Source organism: Metarhizium acridum, assembly GCF_019434415.1.
Source record: "Metarhizium acridum strain ARSEF 324 chromosome Unknown scaffold_13, whole genome shotgun sequence".
NCBI lineage: Eukaryota > Fungi > Ascomycota > Sordariomycetes > Hypocreales > Clavicipitaceae > Metarhizium > Metarhizium acridum.
In genome coordinates, this window is record NW_027094016.1 from 4,039,707 (window position 1) to 4,061,450 (window position 21,744).

General features: G+C 49.2%; 6 protein-coding genes across 6 annotated transcripts; 3 read left to right on the forward strand and 3 right to left on the reverse strand.

Moving 5' to 3' along the window:
- Window positions 1-359: 359 nt before the first annotated feature.
- Window positions 360-1,555, reverse strand: J3458_003788 (uncharacterized protein; the record flags this gene model as incomplete). Its single annotated transcript, XM_066117963.1, has 2 exons — window positions 360-1,186; window positions 1,262-1,555. The coding sequence occupies 2 exons, from the start codon at window positions 1,553-1,555 to the stop codon at window positions 707-709; spliced, it is 774 nt and encodes a 257-aa protein (XP_065977759.1). The 3' UTR covers window positions 360-706.
- Window positions 1,556-3,313: 1,758 nt separating this feature from the next.
- On the forward strand, window positions 3,314-6,263 carry J3458_003789 (uncharacterized protein). Its single transcript, XM_066117964.1, has 3 exons — window positions 3,314-3,770; window positions 3,827-4,749; window positions 4,810-6,263. The coding sequence occupies exons 2-3, from the start codon at window positions 3,896-3,898 to the stop codon at window positions 5,573-5,575; spliced, it is 1,620 nt and encodes a 539-aa protein (XP_065977760.1). The 5' UTR covers window positions 3,314-3,770; window positions 3,827-3,895; the 3' UTR covers window positions 5,576-6,263.
- A 5,600-nt stretch (window positions 6,264-11,863) lies between these two features.
- Window positions 11,864-15,135, forward strand: J3458_003790 (uncharacterized protein). Its single transcript, XM_066117965.1, has 3 exons — window positions 11,864-13,428; window positions 13,479-13,742; window positions 13,804-15,135. Exons 1-3 carry the CDS (start codon window positions 13,169-13,171, stop codon window positions 14,393-14,395), a joined length of 1,116 nt encoding a protein of 371 aa, XP_065977761.1. The 5' UTR covers window positions 11,864-13,168; the 3' UTR covers window positions 14,396-15,135.
- Window positions 15,083-15,487, reverse strand: J3458_003791 (uncharacterized protein; the record flags this gene model as incomplete). The annotated part of the gene is made up of 1 exon (XM_066117966.1): window positions 15,083-15,487. The coding sequence occupies one exon, from the start codon at window positions 15,485-15,487 to the stop codon at window positions 15,083-15,085; it is 405 nt and encodes a 134-aa protein (XP_065977762.1).
- Window positions 15,488-16,730: 1,243 nt separating this feature from the next.
- On the reverse strand, window positions 16,731-17,066 carry J3458_003792 (uncharacterized protein; the record flags this gene model as incomplete). Its single annotated transcript, XM_066117967.1, has 1 exon — window positions 16,731-17,066. One exon carries the CDS (start codon window positions 17,064-17,066, stop codon window positions 16,731-16,733), a length of 336 nt encoding a protein of 111 aa, XP_065977763.1.
- Window positions 17,067-17,260: 194 nt separating this feature from the next.
- Window positions 17,261-19,816, forward strand: J3458_003793 (uncharacterized protein). The gene is made up of 2 exons (XM_066117968.1): window positions 17,261-17,694; window positions 17,744-19,816. The coding sequence occupies exons 1-2, from the start codon at window positions 17,422-17,424 to the stop codon at window positions 19,322-19,324; spliced, it is 1,854 nt and encodes a 617-aa protein (XP_065977764.1). The 5' UTR covers window positions 17,261-17,421; the 3' UTR covers window positions 19,325-19,816.
- The last annotated feature ends 1,928 nt before the right edge of the window (window positions 19,817-21,744 follow it).

Consider the following 21,744-nt stretch of genomic DNA (forward strand, 5'->3'; position numbering starts at 1 on the left):
GTGGTCACCTGTTTTACGAGTCTCCACCAGAGGGTATGAAGATGAAGATGAGGGATGAGCGGCATAGAAGACGACAGGTCCTTACACGGAATCCATATAGGTCAGACCACGGCTCTGCATAACTAGATAGCTAGCTAAATGTAATGGCTTAATAGTTGCTTGGCCCAAGGACTCCCAGCCTTCGGATGATCGTACCCCTTGCACCCACAGCTCTAACGTGCAAGGGGTGGCGTAGTATTTTATAATACATCTCACTTTCTAAGTTAAGTTATCCTAATAATTATACTATTTACCAAATAATACTCCACGTTCTAGTATAAGGTTAAAATTTAATTCCAAAACACCGCCGGCCCGGCGTTGTTGGAATGCTTGTCTTGCCGTATTAGGAGTTATAAGAGCATGCTTGTGAGTAATATTTTGGTGATGTCCGGCCGATATCCTCTATTACTGTAACGTTTGCTTCACGATTCAATAGTTAAACCCCGTCTTTGTCTTGGCTTGGCATCGACGCCGGGCCTGGTATATTCACAGAAGTAGAACAAAGCCAGTGCTAATTTTCCTCGTTCAAGCGTCTGCGAACCTCCCATAGGCTCTTGAAAACGGTATCATCCCTTGATGCGTGCGTGCTGTTGTTGTGCCAAAATTTGGCCAGATTCACAAACCATCGGCCGTTTGGTTTCTTCTGTGCAATTGCCTTTAAGACTGCTTACATTCCGCGAGATGTGTGCATTCTTTTGTACACGCTTGACCCCTGCCTGGCTGGTAGGATGTGAGGAAGAAAGTCTCCGTAGGCTAGCATCGTGGCGCTGATACCGGCAGCTATTGCAGTAGATACCGACGACCCAGCCTGGCAAATGCCAGGAAGCTCGTCACGTAGTTCCTCAAGTATCTCCCCCGGCACTTCACCAACGACGCATAGCACATCTGCCCTTTTACTCGGGGTTTGCGAGTTGGACTCCAAAAAGGTCCCATGGCTATTTGCCGCGTACACGGATATAACAGACGGGTGGCACGCTGGGAAGCCCTCTTCCTCATATGGCGAGTTGCCAGCACTGGCGACAAAGACGACACCTTCTCCACGGCGTGAAACAGATTCTATTGTGTCAGAAATATCCTTTATGGGACGCGGAAACCCAAAAGACATGGAAATGATATCGGCACCCTCACTACCTGCCCATTGTATCGCCTGCGCACGTCACGTTAGTCAGTACCAGTAGAGATGCTTGCCAACTCGGTGCGTGATCAGGAATAGGCCACTTACCTTGACGATATTTGTTTGACAGCTAGAGAGGCCTTCTGTATTCTCTGCAACTCGCGCAACCATGATCTCTGCGGCCGGCGCGGACTCCGCAACAAGCCGCATCATGAAAGTGCCATGACCGAATAGGTCCTTCATGTCTGAATCACTCTGGCCCACGAAATCTTTGTAGGAAATTACCTGCTTCTTCCTTTCTGGTCCATCGAAATCGTCTTGGAAGTAAGGAATAGAGAGTCTGAGGCCTGTGTCTAAAATCGCAATTCGTACGGGCCTTGTACTTGACGTTGCCTGTCGCATGTCATCAACAGACGCGCTAATGGTCTTCAGCTGCTGAAGCCATCTTAAAGGACCCAAAGAAACAGAAGAGTGAAATAAACCGCTATCATGAGGATATGTGCCATCGGTTCGGACGCTCGACCTCAAAGATGAAAAGCTCTGGTTTTTGCTAATATATCCACGGTCCCCAAGGCGTGGCCTAAATCCATTGTTTGCAAGCCATGCGAGAGGCCGGACGACATGATAGTAAAGACTCTTCCGCCTGGCCTCTACGCCCTTCACTTGAGGAGAACCTTCCTTCTTCACTTCCTTTCCTATTTCAGGCTCCCCCAATTCTTGGACAGTATTGTACTGAGAAAAGTTCTTGCTATCGAGGCAGTACTTTACGGCATCAACGAAAAAGCTTTTGTCCTTAAATGCAGGCCATTAAGCCTCTCGGAGTTCAATCAGCGCATTTTGAGCGAATTTGCAATCAAAGTTTGCCTGGGAGAGCCTTCTCCGGCACGGCTTAGTTTCAAACGGCCTGAGGAGCCCAATCTCAAGTAGTATATAACTCCCAGGGCAAAGGTGCGGGGGCAGTGATGGTACAACGGTTCTTGGCTGCAGAATAGGTCTTCCTCTACTGCTTCGCTTAATGTGCCGAATGGGAGAGATACAAATGCTTTGAGAGGTATTCGATCCCCATCTACACTGCCATCGCACTTGGTACTGGGCATGAACCAAATCGTGTCGCTCGTCCATTTTGTTCTCACCACCTCCGAGTCGTAGAATTGCCAGTAAGTGTGTGCTACTACATATGCGAGAAGAATTCTATGTGACGGGGTGAGTCGATAGCGGCTGAGGATGTCCGACAGTGACAGCCCATTCCCTGGCGCGGGCAATAGCTCTGGAAGTTGAGGTTGGCGAAGCCGGAGGAAACAGGCCTTTTCGCGGTCAATTGAATACACAAGGCGGGCGAATGTCGGCTCGCTTAGGAGAGCACAGATATCTCCTTCGTCAAGTACTTCTCTTTGGGGTACTGAAGACTCGCTGCTTGTTGATGTTCTAATTACATTAGTCGACTTGTAAGCCTGAGCACGCACACAGCTACCGTGATCCTGGGACTTACAGCATCAGTCGTAAGCCTTGCCAGAAAGACATGTCCATCGAGGAAACCAGGACGTCCAGGTAACCGGCCGTAGATTCTTCATCCAGACAGAGTCTGGCTGGATGCCACTTTAACTCGCCAGGTGAGGCGTTGGGTCTCGTCGGGTCACACCTGCAATTGAGTTGAAGAAGTTCAAAAACAGTTTTGCTGATGTTTGAATAGTCCCCTACGTGCACGTCTCTGGCACCCTTTGGTAAGCCCCGAATTTGCTCTTTCTCATTTAAAGTAATCTTTTCGTATAAATTTCGGCAGGTTTCGTGCAAGTCATCTATAATTTCATGGTTTTGGCTATCAGACAAGAAGTTCTTGATGGACGCTTTTAGTCCACTGCATTTCTTTTCCTTTAAAAGGCCAGTGAGCACACGGTAGCAGTCGCTGACGACAGTTCCTTCCGAGATGTGAATGTTCTTCGGCCACTGGTCAGAAGAGGGTGTCAGTCATCCGAACAGGACGTGGGTCACAAGTTACAGCAGAGATATTACTTGCCATACAGATCCTTGCCAGCTTCTCGAACAGGATCCGAGAAAGTTCCTCAAAACTAGGCCAAATCCAGTACGGCGGCATGTCCTTGATACGTGATCCAATCAGGAAAAGCCTTGCCCCTATTTCACCTGCTGCATGATGGGCATGATCTGGTAGCGATTTCCTCGACCTGTGGCATATTTCAGTAATAACCTTGCCAAGAAGGGTAGCGCAGGATCCCAGGAGGTAGCAAACATTTGAGGTGGCCATGTCAAGGCTTGGAACATTGAATGATTCGAACATGGTACTGGAGCCTGAGCGATGAACGAGTTTATCGCTCCGGCGGCTCTACGGCCCGATTATGCGACTTGAAAATGTTGAACTTTGGCATCTCACCAGACCATTTCAGCCCAATAGTCGTACCAACCCCTCTCGTGGCGATACCGTCTACACGAATCCAGGAATCTCCTCATCTGACTTTTCTTTCCTATTAGTATTGGAATCGTGCATCCTTTAATCATAGCTTCTCATCGCCGAGGAAACAGTGGCTACTGACACATTTTGGCGATCCGTGAACAAACAACTGAAACACAAGAGCCGAACAGGACACGAACTTGCTCCCATTAGGTACCTCACAGAGCCATGCTCAAATATTTGCCTCAGTTTACTAACGTCTTTTCAAGCTGACTACAGACTCTTTTTTTTCTTTTAGGGCTTCCATCTTCCCTCTTCCACCCAACCCTTTGCACGACATGGCAACCCAACCGCTATGGACACCGGATCGAACCGACGCGACCGTGAGAGCTCTCACAGAAGATTGTCTCTCCATGTTCTCTAATTGCACAAGCTTAGTTTATTACGAGAATCAAATTGCATTGGAGTGCATGTTGGCAGGCTTGCGCCTCTGGGCGGACAGTGTCAGAGCAACCGCCGAAGAAACAGTCTCTCTCGACCGGGTATACAGGTCCAGGCCGGACGATTTGGTAATGATCAAACACATTCTAATCATGCTCTCTGACGAGTTAAATGATTACGAAACGCACGCCGAAAACGAACAAGCAGCAGGTGAATTCATCCACGGCAGTGAGGCGGCCATGAATAATCTATCCATGGTGGGCTTGGCCATTAGACAGTCGTGGAAAGCATCGCGGCATCAAAGAGAGCCTTTACCCTATGATCCAGCAGAGTTCGACGACCTAAGGCAACATCTTGAGCTTATCATACTACGCCGACCCAGCACTAATGGTATTCAGAGCCATGTTGACTCATCAAAACTGAGTACCGTGCAGCGGCGACTGGTTGACGCGAATCTAAGAAGACGGCATCGCTTTGTGCTGGCACAAAGGGCATCTCAAGCTTTGCAGGATGAGCCAAAGCTACCACCAGAATCTCCTTTGTCCGCCACAACGACACAGTGTCCCAACAACACGCAGCCGTCGTTCAGCTTGTACCGGCCAGGAGATGACGGAACGCAGAGGACGTCAAGCTCATTAGACCCTGAGTTGCCAGTCATGGAAAAGGCCGCTCTTCAGCGCCGTTTTTGCAAGTGTCCCTGTTGCTGCCAAACAATACCTTGCGAAGAGGCGAAAGATCTTGAGACGTGGAGGTGCGAAAGCTCTATCCTGAAACCTTTTGGCATTCTGCAGACTATTAATTATTTTTATAGGCAACATCTTTTCGAGGATTTATCGCCCTACACCTGCTTCGTCGAAGAGTGCCCAACTCCCTGGGTGTTATTTACTACGAGTCAGGAATGGGAAGAGCACGTCAATGCAGACCACCCGTGGCAATGGGAATGCCCTCTTTGCGAAGACGTTGATCTGGTCTACTCGGAGAGAAGTGATATTGTGGACCATTTTCAGGATAAGCATGAAGACGAGCTGAGAAACTATACCTTACCTACGCTCCTATCCTGGTCTAAAGTACAACGCATGGGGGTCTCGTCGTGCCCCCTGTGCGACTTCAAGGGATTTGAAGACTCGACAGATATCATCGCCCATGTGTTATGCCACGTCTATGACTTTTCTCTTCGGGCTCTTCCATGGGCAAAGACTGGTAGCCGATCCCTTGAGAAACCGGTAGGAAAACTTGTCCTTCCTAATGATGAAGACGCTAGGGCTAGGCTACTCGGATGGCTCGAAAACATTGAGGGTGAGCCCATGGAAGAGCCTCGGGCATCTGTCTTTTACGAGCCCGCCTCCGCCGGGCCTGCGAACGAGGCCTCCTCCAGCGACGACATATGTTATTTCGAATACAACGACTACTTCGAACAAAACTCCGTGGACAACTCTTTGAGGCCTCGGGTAGCTTCTTCCATAGCAGTAAGCCACAATTCGGAGGAAGGGATTGGGTACGAAGAGACTTTTGAAGGCTTCGACAGTCAATCGGCGATGCTGGACGGGAGCCAGGCCAAGGAAATAGGGCCAGAATAGAATCACCAACTCGACGGCGCCATCTCTCACGTTTCCACAACTATTGACAGTCATCGTCTACATCAACAAGAGATATGCGCAGCGCCTTCTCAGTCAAGTTCTATCACGGACTTAAGTACACGGTGTTATAAGATTGAGAGTTGTGTTGAGACCCGGAGGGACGACCTGGCAATTACTCCCCGGCACATCGGAGACATTGCATCCCGGAGAGTTTCTGGGCCGGCAGAGCCTAGCGAGTGTGGCACAAGCAGCTACAACGCGAGCAGTGAAGCCATCCCGCCTTCCCAAGATTCCGACGACACGTCGATGACCCGGCATTCACAGCGTCCCATGGCGTTACCAGGCCACGATGCTCCGCATATACACAGAAGAAACGGACCATTGAGGAGGCTGGGGAAGGGAACAGCCTCATTTTTATCGCATCTCAGAAAAGGCTGGCACACTTTTTTTCACGAATAAAGTTTGAGCGCCACGGCGTACAGGCGTCGCGTCGTTGAGATATTTGGGGCTACGGAATCGAGATGATGCAGAAAATAGAGACTACCACAGCTTTTCCTTGACTGTATTGGTTTTTTTTTTTCGAGCACTTTCTTCTTTCCATGACAGACTGGAGATTGTTTATAATGTAAAATATGTTTCCTATATACAGAATATACCTGCTCATATAATAATAGAATGAAATATAACACAACTAAGTAAGACACGTTTTCCTATCAAGTTTAGCAATTATACGTCCTTCTCAAGAGGCGGAGGTTTTGGAATGGCGTCGTCGAAACTGGATATTTGGACCCTCATAGTGAGTACTTATTCTGCTCATGATCTTGAACTCAGATTGGTTGTTCGTGTCAGTTCGAGCCGCCTATTTCTGACAAGAGCTGGCTTCCGCATTTGCACCTGGTTCAGGTGCTATCTGGAGATCGAATTTGCACTGAAGAATTGCCACCGTTGGCGGCAACTGCGCGTGCGCCGGCGAACCACAGATGCAAGACCTCGGCCCGGGAGGAAGTGGAACGATTATGCCAATTTAGATGTCTCAGACTCCGGAACCTCGTTAATGATTCATCGCTCTAGACAGATATTGTGCGGGTCGGGCAAACACGCAGCATCGTGATGTATGCTATAAATCCCATTCCCACCATAGGTTCTCTCAGCAATGAGAAAGCCATCGATTGTGTCGCCCCATTTGCCAACTGCTCGCCATGAAGAGGATCCGATTCGTGAGGAGATATATAGAGACTTGTTGATACATGTGTGGAGATAATTCGCACCCCCCCAGGTTGGGGCCCAATTTGTACGTCATCAAATGTGCCCTTGACTTCTGTAGCCAATTCCATCCCCGTACTCGTATTGTTGCAAATATAAAACAGAAGACCAGCAATCTCTGCGTATGTTTTATCGAGGCCTATGATAAAAAAATGTAAGCCAATGAACGTACGCCCGGCTGATGTAAGCCGACCGGCCACGATGTGAAGTCCAGCCTCGGCGTTCACAGCCATGGGCATGGGCCCGTTCGTCTCACCGTTCATTGTGTCAAGAAGAGGGGTCGAAAACATGTCAGCTGTTTCAATATAAGATGCAGCACGTGCTTTTGAGCATTTATGACCCATCCCCAATAGTTCTTGGCACCGGCTACCGACCTCTTCAAGGGCAACGTATCCAGCCTCCCAAGTCGCAAGTATGGCCAGTATGTTAATACTGAGCTCCACAAGGAGTTGTAATACGCTCCAAGGACAAGATCCGAAATAATGACGAAAGCAAGGTAGCGACACCAACCTGACCTGTTTGCTGCAAAACTCCTAGATCGATCGCAAAATTGCTTTCCTTGAAGGTCTATCTGAGTACGAAAACTCTCAGTATAGTGTATCACCCAGCCCTTGAATACTTCCACACTCGGTTCTGTAACCGCAGGCATCACACGGGTGTCACGCAAGGGCTTTGATCACGAGGCGTAGGGCACAAGGCTCACCAACCTCTTGTATAGAGCTCTTTGGCCATTTTAGGCCTTGGAGAGAACCAAGGACTTTTAATACCAGAAGACTGTTATTAGATGAATTGAGCTTAATCATCACAGCCGTTGTCACAGCAGGTCCAATCACACAGCGGCGCTTTCTGTGTTTTGTTTTTTTTTTCATCGTGAATTGTAAGGACGTTGTGACGCCGGGGCTCAGTGACGCTATTACGAGTTCAATCTATGTGTCACATTAAATGTGGATTTGGTCCTTTATTGAATCCATCTATCGAGGGAATTGAAGCCTTCTTTATAGTTGAACATCGACATGGCCGCCTTTCCGTGGGTTTAGCTAGCCGACTTCTAATTTAGAGTGTACAGCCTACTTCGAACTGTCCAACCTAATTTGAAACCTCTAGATGAAGAGGCCCTGCTAGGCGACGCATTCGATGACCTAGATTGCGTACTCGTTGACAGACGGAAACAAGGATGGCTTCCAAGTAATACACGGGCCGCTGTATATATCTAAGAAAATGATATCAGGCACCTTCGATATGAGGTAAATGTAGGCCTACCTCTCAAACCAGGCGTGGTATCAAATGTCAAAACGTTTGCCAAGTATCGCACGATAGGACCTGTGGCGGTGTTTAAAATGGCTTCCTTAGCAGCTATGAGGAATGCTTATGCCACATTTCTTGTGGTACTGCCATATGCCTCAGTTAGAGCAAGGCCGGAACGAAATTGTAAGATAGGCACATAGGCTGTAACTATACTTGATGATGTCTGGAATGTCTTACCTCAGGTAGAAGGGGACCATCTAGCCGGGCATGTACTCCGTACGACGCACCACCCCTACTGAAGCCGGAGTCATGGATATCAGTCACGCGGTTACACAAGGGCTACGATCACGGGACCTAGGGCAAAGACCCTCACCGACTTCTTGTATCTTTAGAGACCTTTAAGTCACTTGTAACCTTGAGAACCAAGGACCTTTGATACCAAAGACTGTTATTAGATGAATTGAGCTATTGTTCCAAGCCCTCACCGAGCCCTTGTCACAATACCGCCTCCTTACGAAAGGCTGATGAGCCAAAAACGGGAAATGCGCATGGCGGCAGCCCCCCTTTAATCCTGATGCCATGTCTGCATATAAAATTCTTTCGCGTGTATCCCATGATTCATTATGGAATCAATTTTTGGTCTCGACGGCAAGGAGGTATATGATGAATGTCTCGGAGGTGCTCCGTGGCTTAACTCCTATGCCGCGGCTGAGAGGGCCATAGGCAGCAAACTTCGGACATAATGTGTTTGCGGAAGAATGGGCAATGCAGGGAGTACTCTATACTCCGTGATGTAAAAGCTGCGTGCACTACCAGTTCAGGAGCACCTCGAATTATCTATGCACAGATGCTGACCTGTTACTCCCTGAATAATATATGAGTCAAAAACCTTTAGCATGTAACAGCGTTACTGTTTTCAATTCCAATTCAGCCAATTCAGCCTTGTCTCCTTGCCTCGGTTCTCACTTTTTGCACACTGCTCCTCCTGTGACGTGTAATTTGTGAGACATTCCGCAGAATTGTTCATGACGGTTGTACTACGTAGCATCAATACTTCCCCGCACCCCATCGTCGTAGTAGATTATGTTTTTTACTTTACGAGACCTCATTTTGAGGGGATAAAGTGTAAATTTGGTATGTCAAGGCATGAATTTCAGTGTCACGGTACACCCTGCCGGCACGCTGATATCTACCATTTGACTACATGCTATTCCTACGAGCCAGTATTCAGGCCATCTTTCATTCATTTTCTTCCTGCACGGCAAATATCGCAAGGTATTCTTTGTCTTCTTACAAACAGCATGGCCTTGGATGCTCCAGGCTGAAAAAGATGACACCCAATCATCACTGTCTAATGCATGGCCGCGTGATTGACGACCTGTCAGACAGTCATGATTGGGATGGCGTTGCATGTCATCCGCTGACAAAGTCACAGGGCTGTCTTGGTACTACCATGATCAGACAAATAAATGCGCATCGATAGAGCCGTCATGTTTCACCTTGTCATCTGCCTTGAAGGAGAGCAAATTCATCCCTACTCGACAAGTTGATAATTTTTCTATTATTCTACCAGGGGATCTCCAAATAACATTGCGATTCGTTGCCAAGTACAGCTGGTTCCAAAGCCCATTCACCCTGATTGGAATGTTCCAAAGAGAATGACAAGCACCGTCTTGGGGCTTTTAATTGCGGTGGTAGTCACTTGGGTGCTAGCATATGTGGTTGACCTAGCTGGGTTCCTTCTCGATCCCGATGAAGATATGATTCGGGATGCGGTTCTCAAAGCTCATAGTAAGAGAAGCGTCCGACACTTGGTTTCGCTGTGTATACACTAAGCTATTCCGTTTCAGCTAAGAGGAGGGATGTTGGCAATCCGCGCCCACCCAAGAAAACTGCTAATACTCATTAAGACTCCTGACATATTATCAGCTTAATGATGAGGATTGTGGCAGAGAGTATTTCAATTCAGGCTACTTAACATTGTAATTCTTCGTAAGGGCTTGGGGATTGGCACGGGGGCAATGATTTTTGTGACCCGTTGAGAGTTATTGCTGAGGAAGTAGACGGTGAAAGCTAGAGATTTCACATCTTGAAGGCATGTTATAGTCATTGTCAAATGTCATAATCCATACGCTCTAGTATCTGAACAGAGCGTATTTTAACAAGCACGCCAGACGTATAAAACATTGAATCTAGAGGCGGATCCTAAGACTCATCAGCCGCTCCTCCTCATTTGAGCCCGAACCTTCAATTTACTTGGTACAACAATACCATCGATGGACAACAGGAGCGCTAAGCGCTCGATCGTTCAAAGAGAGGGAATACAATCCCAAGAAGCTCTGGCTAAAGCCACAAGATCAAAGTCTTTTAGGCTAATTCAAGCACGAGAGTATAAACTGCCTCGACCTTCAGTGGGAGATGCCGCGGCACGTCCCAGCAAAACCAACACCACTGTTTGCGAGATACTCCTGTAGGCCAGCCAAATATCTCACCAGTCTTGAAAAATGGGGTTCTGGCACTTTGGGCCCCAAGGCTAAAACGAGGCTAGATCATCGGATGCGAAACCTGCATAACAACATGCACTGGCGTCGCAGTCATCTCAGACCTGCTTTTGAGATGCTTCGGTATTGGTGAGCTCAGTTCAGCTGGCATGCTTGCAGTATCAAGCTGGGTCGTGGGCCTAGAGGTGCAGAATTGAGATGTGACAAACACGGAGTACATCGATCCCCATATCAGACGAACACATTTGGCAAAAGCAAATCCCTGGAGCAACATCAGGCTTTTCACAAATTCCTCCACGTATGAAACATTGTATGGAACGTTGCTTTAGTTTCTCACTAAAAAAACATGACTCGTCCTAGGGATGAATCTCATTCTACGATAGTGGTAACAGCGGCATACCTCAAAAGAGGGAGCCCTATGCCATGCCTTGAAGCGCCTCGCATATTTTGGATGTCATTTCGGAAGCTGTGGTCAATTTTTTGGCCTGGAATTTTGACACGGTTCGGTAAACGCGGCACAAATTCAAAGGAAGGGATTTTACGGAGTACTTTGTGCCGCCTCACTGGCTATTTTCGAGTGTATACACAATATGGAACAGATACTGAGCATTTTCTGGGTATAAACAAACAGTATTGTGGGATTGCCGTGAGTCTCTAATCATCACGATTTATTGCTAGGATTCCTGTATGGATATGACACGGATTCTTGGAGTTCGCGTGCCATGTGTCTAAACTAAGGGTAGCGCCTACGTTACGCTAATTTGTGCGTCAAATTGAGTTCAAAAAGCTTGACTCCAGTTCTTCTCACCACACAGTCACAATTTCTAACAAGGGCATGAGAAAATCCGTCACCGGCAATGTGGTTGGGCGAAGTCGTAGTCTCAGATGGCCTTCGGGTAGCAGAGATGAGAGGAGACTGGAACCAGTTGACCTTTGTAAAGCGCCGCTCGCCCTACTCGCTGTACCTTGACAGCACTGAGTACCTGGGAAACAGAGGACGGCAAGTGAAAAGACAAAACGGAGTGCTCCGTACAATCCTCTGGAATGGGAGCTGAGTAGTCCGGACAACGCATGCAGTGTCTCGCCCGAGCTCAATAGTCCGTCTCAGGGCGGCTTCGCTGGTACAAACATCAGGTAGCGCAAGCAGCCCCAACATGGCCAGGAAAAAAAGAGCTTTGCTTTGACGGCTTGCTCAGAGCAAATTGTGGCCACGTGTCTGGATGTGCGGCGACTCGACCGCCACAACATCTGGTCCGGTTGCAGCCAACCCCGTGCAATTCTTCAACTACCGGAGGCGGTCCCGGAATCGGGAAGGCTACCCAGTACTCTTGTCCACAATATCTTGGATGGCGGCGGCGATTACGTTGGTGGCATGCACGCAGGCCTATCACGTCAATAGCTGGCTGTGCGCCCGGCACTGCTCCAGCCGTGGCCGACCGGATGGACGGAGCTTCTGCTATCGCGTCGACTCGATGAAATGCCTCAATTTTCTCAGGCTGCTGTGGTACAGAGTTGTCCGGCCAAGCGCTAGACACCAGGGGCGACAAAGTGGTGATGTGATGGGTAACAACTTTACCTCTGACTTGGGAGAGGACAAAGTGACATTTACGGAATGTGAAGCTGCATTCGGCTGGAAATACCCAACCCACCAGGGGAGAATAATTCTCGAGAAAGTGTATGAATGTCGACCATCTAGCTTGTGAGGGGATATCGGGCACGGGGCTTCCCTAGCGATGACAGTTGAGGAACATAGCCGAGACTGTGTTCAATACCTAACAACTAATCCGAGAGCTCGGATCCCATTTGCAATGTTTGGTCGTGGGCCCTGTCTCATAGACCAAACAAGACATTTCGAGTCCCCTTCTTTGGCCGGCATGATGAACGCCTCCCTGGAAAAGGTGGGAAATGTCGGAGTAGTCTAGTTCCGGGACTTGAAATATTACCTTCGTTTCCATAGACCCGAGCTTTTGATGAGCGTATTTCCACTTGACCCCTTCTGCCCACTCCGCATCACGCATCGGCCACTCTGCGACATATCCGATCGTGGACCAAGCTCCGTGGTGGCGTCGGGACTTGCGTCCAAGATGATGGCTTTCCGAGCAGCCACCAACGCTGAAAATCCTTGCCGAGTCTCGGAATCTCCAGCTACAACATACTTTCCATCGCATTGTTCATGGCGTTGAGCTGAGTCAGGGAACGTCAACTGGTCGTGGTCGGCATCACGTGGGCGGCGCCTCAGCTTTCAAAACAGCTCCCATCTCCCAGCCACCGTGACGCTCATCATCATCATTCTACCCAAGAACACATCTCCAGACTTCATACTCGCTCATCGACAGAGTCAAGGCGCGGCCTCGTCATGTAGTCACAGCAGCTTCAACCCTCCACCTCGCCGTTTTCCGTCACACCGACACACTGCTACGGAACCTTGACCACCGCCAATGCATCATCCGCCGCGCAACCTCCAACCGCCCTGTCAATCATGTTCAAGCATATCGACTCCAAGTGTGCTCCGATAGCGGCCACGAATCTCGAGACCTCGTGTAACTAGCGTCGGGCGGCGGCGTCGTCGCAGAGGCTGGCCATCATGAGTCCACTTACAGAGAGCCAGCTCAATGCCATCAGCATCATGGAGCGGGCGTGCTCCGCCATCTCGCTGCTGGGCTGTATCTTCACCATAACAACATTTACATGCTTCAGCACCTTTCGAGAGAAGCCCGTCAACAGGCTTGTGTTTTACGCATCATTCGGCAACATGGCAAGCAACGTCGGCACGTTGATGTCGCGGTCCTTCCTGGGCAACTTGGACTCGTTTGGATGCCAGTTCCAAGCCATGCTGGTCCAATGGTTGGTGTCACCGAAACGACGTGTGTAATCTCGCTAATAGCCATCACCAGGTTCATGGCTGCCGACGTGGGCTGGATCCTCGCCATGGCTGTCAATGTCTACCTCACCGTGTACCGCAAGTTCGATATAAAGCGCCTGCATAAAATGGAGCTCATCTACCTCCCGGCTTGCTACGGCATTCCATTCATCCCCGCATTCACATATCTCTTCGTCCGGCACAATGGCGAGCGGATTTACGGAGATGCCGTATTATGGTGCTGGGTTACCAGTGATCTCGAGGGCCTCCGCATCGGCACCTTTTACGGCCCTGTGTGGTGAGCCACGGCTTAGGTTTCTTGCGTTGCCAGACTTGCATTGCTGAGTGATTCTGTTTAGGACCATGATCCTCATCACCTTTTCCATCTACATTGCCGCGGCGGGCACCATTTTCAAGATCCGCAGACAGGTCCACGACCTCAGCTCGGATTACGATCTTTCGTCATGCACCAGCCCCGAGGTCACGGCTAGTAACGGCACCGCGGCGACAATGTCCGCAGATGGCGATGCCGTCTTTTCCGGCCAGACCCAGGGACGTGACGATAAAACAACGGCCAGCCGGGCCAAACCGCGTCGGCATGGCCCTACTCAGCAAAGCTTCGCTCGGCGCCGTAGCTTCGAACACAAAAACGCCGCCTGGTCCTATACCAAGTGCGCGCTGCTCTATTTTTCAGCCATTCTCATCACCTGGATCCCTGCCAGTGCGAATCGCGTCTACTCCATGGCACACAATGGTCAGCCTTATGCCCCCGTCGTATTCATGAGTGCCTTCGTGCTGCCCTTGCAGGGATTTTGGAATTGGATCATTTACGTTGTCATGTCATGGGGGGCATGCAAGTCATTGCCGCAGGACATCAAGGCCAGATTCTCAGATCTACATAGGGAACCGGCGAACCGGGACGAACTAGACAGGGCGGCCGACAACTGTTAATAGCGTCACGCCTTTTATAGCTTCGGGGCACAGATGTGAGCTCAACGGCTTCTGCTGGCATCCGCACCAGGGTAGTTATCGGGAAGCCTGATTCATTCGTCATCTAAACACGCTGTAAGAGGGGCGCTCAGTCATGCGATGGAGTGTATGTTCCGGGTGGGAACATTGCCCGTCCATGCTCGAGATTATATCAAAGATATATGATCGTCCTTCCTCTAATAGTTTGTGATTCTAATACGTCATAACGACCCAAAATTCATGCCAAATGTTCCATCATAGTGTTGGTATGATGATGCTATCTCCAAGCTTTGCATAGGTAAAGAATCTGATAGCACGAATCCAAGCCGCTCATCACCTACAGAGTACACACAACCCGCAGCCCGGGTGCAAAGTCAGGAGTCGAAAGATACAAGGTGACATATCAAGGTCTTCTCGCGTCTGATTGAGCCGTTTCTCACGTGCCTTCCACGCCAGAAGGGTCCATTATGCCAACAACCTTGCGCGTTCATAGCTCATGTCGAAAAGTTCTTCATGCTGCTCGTACATCTTGCCCGGAAGGCTCCGTGCACGATCGCTTAGAGAGCCGCAAGGACGCTGGCAAAGGTGGGAAGTCATTCTCACCATCATATCAAGCTGTAGATGTAGTTTGACAACCCATGAGAACCCAACCCGCTCTATCTACTCATATCAAACTGAAATTGTGCACTTGAATAGCAGATCCCTGGGGCCGAGTATTTCCGTTCCCCATTCCGGCTGGTCCATCAATGACACAAACACGTCAACTAGTCCGCCGGTCATGAAGCGGCGTAGAACAAGCGCTGCCGTGTGAACGGGCCCAACAGCCCCGTTTACGAATCGCCTCTCGAGGTCGTGCAGGCCCTCTTCTAACCGTCCTGCAAGGTGCTCGGCCCTTTGTAGGGTCAGCTGGGCATTCATGTTCAGCGGGTTGCCCTTGCGCGCATCTTCTCCAGATTGTAGGATGAAACCACCCCCGGATATGTACATCTCGTGAACGTAGTTCATAAGGAGCACGTGTACCATCTCTGTCGGCCCGTCGCGCGACCGTATTGGCCTGTGTGAGCCCGGGAACATGTCGGCGTCGTTGACGTTTTGAGGCGTCTTTGTATCCCAGTTTTTGGGAAGCACGGGCTGCTGGCTCGATAATATGGCGAGTCTGGACCCGTTTGCAACTGCTTACCACCAAATGAGCCTTCGCATCTCGACCTCGAACGGAGCAATGTCGAGTCGTTTCCCGCCGTGATGAAGTCCCATCTTTGCGCGACCCACACGATGATGCTGCTGAATGTCCATGCTGCATCGTGATCTCCGGGGAAGTCGACAAGAAAATATACCACTGGTCAGTTGCGTATACATCGATTTATCGGGCAAGCAAAAACGATGCACACTGGCTAAAATAGCAATGCTTAAAACATAACCATGTTACGGTATTTCATAATATTAAACTTTTTCATAGCCAGCTTTATGCGGACTGAAAATTGTAAAGAAGCAACCATCCATCCCAGTCCGAGTAGCTTGACTCATTCGTCTTTGGAAAGAGAAACAATTCCAGCAGTGCATATGGAGAGCAGGAGGATTTGCTGTTCGAGCGATAATGCTCTCCATGTCGGACGCAGCCTGCACAAGCAAGGGCTGTACACTTGGCACATGGACGACTTTGCTGGAGGGTTTCACGAGATCCGGGAGATCTGCCACAACTGAAATAAGTGAGTCGGCCTAAGGGGGTTCTGTAGCATGTCCCGAGATATGGAATGGGAGAAGAAGAAGTCGAAATAACCATCATTTGTGGTTAGGATTGCCTTGCTGTCAGTAATATCAGGATCCTCGGACTAAAGTAAATTCCGCATCCATTGTATGTAATAAACTTTAGTCTTGAGAAAACATGGCTAGGCTCGGGGTCAATGTTCAACAAACCTCCTCGTAGATTCTTGCCCGAACATCGCTTTCCACAAAATGGTAACTATCCTGTAGGCCGATAGATATCCACGCTTTGGCTGTCGTTTGGATATACGTTTCATACATTCCCAAGTACGTCCCTAGCCCTGAAGCTGGCGGCATGCTTTGGAGAAACTTCTCGCATCTTGCAGGACGTTCGTGGAGTGTAGGTAGCATTGGATGGCCTCCATTTTCGCACCGCGGCTTTGGTGGGTACGCATTCGACTTGGGACGAAATTGACATCAGAACTCAACGGGAAGGTAGTCTAGAGCATAGGGGTAACTGTGACCGTGAAAACCCTCGAGCATGGGTGAGCTTTGTCGCAATTCACCTTGGCAACGGACGCATGCAAGGGCCAGCTTGGGAGGCTCAGACGAATCGTCAGATGCATAGGTGCGCATCATCATTGGCAATATCTTTAGGGACAACCACGGGGTGTATATTCCGATGCATCTTCAGTGGTCTCAGGCACAGGATGCGGAAATCAAGAAGTTGAAAGCTGCACAATGGCTCATCAGGAAGTCTGGTAAGGAAAGAGTCCGGGAACATGGGCCGCACTCGCCGCCGCCCCGGCGTTGACATGAACCAAAGTCCGGCCCCATCACGGCAAAGGTGCGAGGCGATCTGGGGAAAGAATATCAGAGGCAGGGACGCGCCAAGGGTTAGGGTTGAAGAGCCATAGTAAGGATTGGAGTGGGCTTCAAGGAAAGCAGTCATTCACATTTCAACGTCAGAGTGCGCAGGGTGTCGTGCCTGGGCGTGGACCAGGATTGCCTATGTAGGAGAGATGCAGATCAAGTCAGGTGGATGGTGGATTGTGGACAGGGTCTGGGACGGGCCAAACCCCACAGACCTTCGCCAACGCAGGCTGCAGCGCGTAACGGTTGGATGAGAGAAGCACGCAGCTGTCACGAGTCACGACGCGTTTGCATCTCCAATCAATGCTTTTTTGACTGCATCCAGCGCCGCCAGCTCAAACACGACCGACATCACATGCTGACTCCCGACCGCGACCTCCCGCCTCCCCTCAGAATAGCTCATCATTCAGGCAACCCCGAACGATGGGCCGCTCATGGCGAGACCACAGAATACAAAGCGACGCGCAAACGAGCCTTCGCAACACAATCCTCCGGCTAAGAGGGCCAAGCTTGGTGAAAAGAGCAACTTCTCGCCAGAATTTTGGGATAACCTGTCGAAAGTCTTGCTTACGCCGCGTGCCTTGAGGGAGCTTGACCGTCGAAATAACGCCCAACCTTTGCCGACATTTAGCGTACCCCAATTGTATCCAGCAAGACTTGCTCGGTTTGCGAGACACGGCGGCCCGGACCTCCGTCATCTTCGCGGGGTATGGACTCAATCGCCCCTAAATAGTTACCTGCTAATTGCTGATTTAGTATACCGAATGCGAGACCGTTGCCGACGATATGAGCTCAAGTCGCTCTCTACCGTCTCGAAGCCGACAGACGCAGTCGACAAATGCAAGTAGCGTCGTTCCTGGAACCAAGAAGTCTTCCGCCTACGGCAAGGATTTTCAACAGCATCTCACCGACTATAATATATATCGTGCAGACCACGATTATGACCACGAGGCACCTGAACCTGCAAACCTGGCTCAGATGCACCAGGAGCTGGCAAATGCAAGAGCGTCACTTTCACCATCTGCGTTTCCTGAGCCAGCTTTCCGAGACTTTAAACAAAAGAATGCACGAGCAACTTTTGAGAGGGACGTTATGAGAACTGTCATTCCTGTGATTTCCGGTAACTCTGCTATTCATAACCAGCAAGACGTCCGCTTCACTAAGCTTAAGCCTATAACAAACGAGCATGCAGTAAAGCCACAGCCAGACTTCTTTGATGGGGCTCGCCTAGGAGACCTTAATCGCCAAATGAGGAATAACCAAGCTATACAGTCAACAGGTATCCCTACCAAGCACCCAGGCGTCCCAGTAGAGCCTAACTTCTTCCTAGAAGTCAAGGGGCCTGACGGGAATGCCTCCGTAGCCCAGCGGCAGGCTTGCTATGACGGAGCATACGGTGCTCGTGCCATGCACGCCTTGCAAAACTACGGGGAAGCTGAGGTGGCATATGACAGCAATGCTTACACCTACACCTCCACTTATCACGACGGTCAGTTAAAGCTGTATGCTCACCATGTCACGGCGCCAAGAATGGCCGAGGAACGACCCGAGTACCACATGACGCAGCTTAGATCTTTTGGAATGACGGACACTCGTGAAACATTCATTGCAGGCGCAACGGCATTCAGAAACGTCAGGGACTCGGCAGAGCGGCACCGGAATAATTTTATTCGGGCTGCGAACGCCAGAGCAGACCTGGCGACGGCAGCGGTACAAGAAGACCTTGCCGAAATACATCACGACATCTCTGGCCCTTTGGAGCTGCACGATTCTCAAGATCCTACAGCCTACACTGCCTGGCAGGATGCGGACTACGCGCTTCAGCAACAAATTGCTGACGGCACCGATCAACAGGACGATGCCGAGGTAGCCACTGCTGTACCCCGGGAAGATTCACCAAAGCCGAGTCAGGAACCAGCACTCTTGGTTTCCGATGACCCGTCAATGAGCTTTGAATCCAGTTTCACGACTTTCACTACAGACACAGCTCAGCCTAAACGCCCAAGGGATTCTAGCAGTCCGCCGTCTAGTTCCAAGAGAAACCACCCGTCTCAAGGTCAAACAGCTCCGGCACGGCGAACTACGCGCTCCTCCCGGCAGGCCATGGTATCGGGACAGTCGGGCTCTAGCAATTCTCACAGGGTGGAGACGTATGGGCGCCGAGGAAAAGTCTGCTTCGAGACGCCCGAGGGGACGGAGATTAAGACAGAGTTGAAGGAATGGACGGAACGGACAGAAGACGGGACTCGACGCTATTACTGGCAAGGCGTCCATTCAGGACTAGTGTTCTGGGCGACGAAGTTGCCAAAGGAGGCAAACAAGACCCGTCGGCGCTGATGATGAGTCAATTGTCCTTGATTGCGAATATTTCGTTAGTTTAGGTGCATTTTGAATCTACTCGGTATATCTTACTACTCTCATACCCCAACGCCGAATTCTCGCAGAATATGCGCTTGGCTTCCCGTTGACTGTGCCAGGAACTGATTCGGCTTATTTCTGGGGAGCGACTTATCGAATGTATTAATGTGAATTGGCTGCTCACACACCAGTTGGCTGGCAGAGCATTGGCAAAGCCTCGTGGACCAACTTCCACCCCAAAGCAGGAATATGTAGTATAAAGGTGAGATGACTATCGTCAAAGTAGGCCTCAAACATTCCGTGTACATGGCATCCCTTCGTCCCTTCGGGGGCTTTTTTATGCAAGAATTCTATCAAGCCGTCAAGAAAAGAGGGCAGATTCCCAGATCTTGGTCGTCCATGTCCAAAGACATACTTTCTCGCTCAAGTTTGACAAATTGAACAGCCGTCACGGGAATATTCTCAATTGCCACGCCAGGACCTGTAAATAGCTGTTGCAGATGGACGAATATCACGATTGGCTCGACCAGACTCGACGGAAGGATCACTTCGGATTTCTACGGATTGAAGGAGAGCCCGGTACAGTGAAATACACTCATGAGGTTTCCTATGGGTTTATCCCATTTTGGGGATTTTGAATAAGACTAAGTGATATTCATACGCTACAGCAGAGGCTTCGAGAATCCCCGAAACTCTCCATGCTTTATTTCGTGAAATCCTACAACGAGATCAGAAAAACACAGATAGATTGCTATCATGCATTCAATTGATCCTATTCACAACACGGCCAATAACGCCCGGGGGCTATACTTTGTAATACTCCTTACTACTAAAGCTGAGATTCTCTCTTTTCAAAAGGCAGGCAAGATTATATTGTCTATCATCAAAGGCTTGCTGAGCTTACAATGTTAACTATAATAGTTTAATTCATCCATGGATCAGTCAGAGACTACCTTCGAGAAAACGGGCTTCAAGACATCTTCTTTTATAGGGGTCAAGATGCAAAAGCAAGGAGCTACAAACTTCTGAAGCAACGATGCGTTAACTGTATTAAGTCGGATGGAGTTCCTACTTTACAAATATACAAGTTAGATGCGTTCATATAAGCACGAGTAACTCGCAACTCCAATAAATTCCGCCAATTTGCTGTGGAAAACGTACTCCGTGCTAACCTGGCTCAGGCCGTCGGAGTCGACCAGGCAAGCTCATGCCAAGCTTTCCTCGAGTTAAGCGGATTCATCTCCATATATTATATCGGGAAATGTGAATTGGTACCAAGACGCAAGTTTAATTTACATTTGGCAGAATATGGCCTCGTAAACTTTATCAGATGCCATGCAGAGCCCATGTCATGTCTTACAGTGAAAAAATGTTTGCGGCATTATACACGAAGAGTAATATAGCGATTTGTGCTTTTTTGCATATTCTAAACGAGAGCCAGTCTCCCATGATTTCCAGGACAGCTTATGCGACAGATACAGATACTACAAATGTTGGCGCGATAGTTTGACTTTCTGCATAGCCAATATGGTCAAAGCAAAGGAGACGAAACAGAAAACACATCATCGATTTACTCTACAAGCTAGATAGCCGGAGTGGTTATGCACGCCTATCTGACTGCCGGTATTTTGAGAATATGCACAAACCTATGAGCGAGAGGAGTCCAGTACTTTGGGCTGAATCCAAGAACCACGGGCATCTGCTGTAGCTAATTTCTCAGAAAAGTGCTAATTAAAAGTTGGATCTGTGAAGTATTGCATCCACCACTCGGTCCAGCAGCAGCACTCGGACAAGACGCAATTATCAGCTTGTTGCTGAAAAGAGGCGCTAGTACGGCCCTTTGATGTAGATCTCCCCTAGACTTGCCGTTAGGCAAGGCCATGACGCGTCAGTCAGAATGCTCCTACAGCGTGGATCTGAAATTCACTGCAATGTTGGGCAACCCATCTTGTGGGAGGCAATTCATGGTGGGGGAGAGAAGAACGAATTGTCTGTCAACAAGTTGAGCACCATAATTATAACCTTTTGTTATCCATGTTCCGGATGAGTCTTTTTTCTCTTTCTTTCTTTTTCAATACTAAGTGGGGTTATATACATGTTGGTTCTACAACCTTTATCTTTAAAAGTAGCTTTATTATTATTAAAAAAAGCTAAATTTTTATTTATTCATTTTTTTTTAAATTCAAGTTAAAGTAAGAGCATAAATTATATTATTTCTTTCTTTTAACTTATTTGTCTACATCTCAGTTTCCAGCGGGAACATGGGACATTAGCCAAGACGTACCCGCGGGATCTAGCCTTGAGAAGATGACCAAGGAAGACTGGCTGGCGTTGGGCACTAACGAGGGCATCAACTTGAACGATTGCCTTGAACCAAAAGCCAAAACTGTCTCTCAAGA

Excerpts from the sequence above, each read along its gene's own strand:
- J3458_003789 (XM_066117964.1), top strand. The coding sequence starts at position 3,896 with ATGGCAACCCAACCGCTATGGACACCGGATCGAACCGACGCGACCGTG. Across the intron at positions 4,750-4,809 it reads AAAGATCTTGAGACGTGGAG|GCAACATCTTTTCGAGGATT; the intron begins GTGCGAAAGCTC and ends TTATTTTTATAG.
- J3458_003790 (XM_066117965.1), top strand. The coding sequence starts at position 13,169 with ATGAGTCCACTTACAGAGAGCCAGCTCAATGCCATCAGCATCATGGAG. Across the intron at positions 13,429-13,478 it reads CAAGCCATGCTGGTCCAATG|GTTCATGGCTGCCGACGTGG; the intron begins GTTGGTGTCACC and ends AGCCATCACCAG. Across the intron at positions 13,743-13,803 it reads ACCTTTTACGGCCCTGTGTG|GACCATGATCCTCATCACCT; the intron begins GTGAGCCACGGC and ends GATTCTGTTTAG.
- J3458_003793 (XM_066117968.1), top strand. The coding sequence starts at position 17,422 with ATGGCGAGACCACAGAATACAAAGCGACGCGCAAACGAGCCTTCGCAA. Across the intron at positions 17,695-17,743 it reads ACCTCCGTCATCTTCGCGGG|TATACCGAATGCGAGACCGT; the intron begins GTATGGACTCAA and ends TTGCTGATTTAG.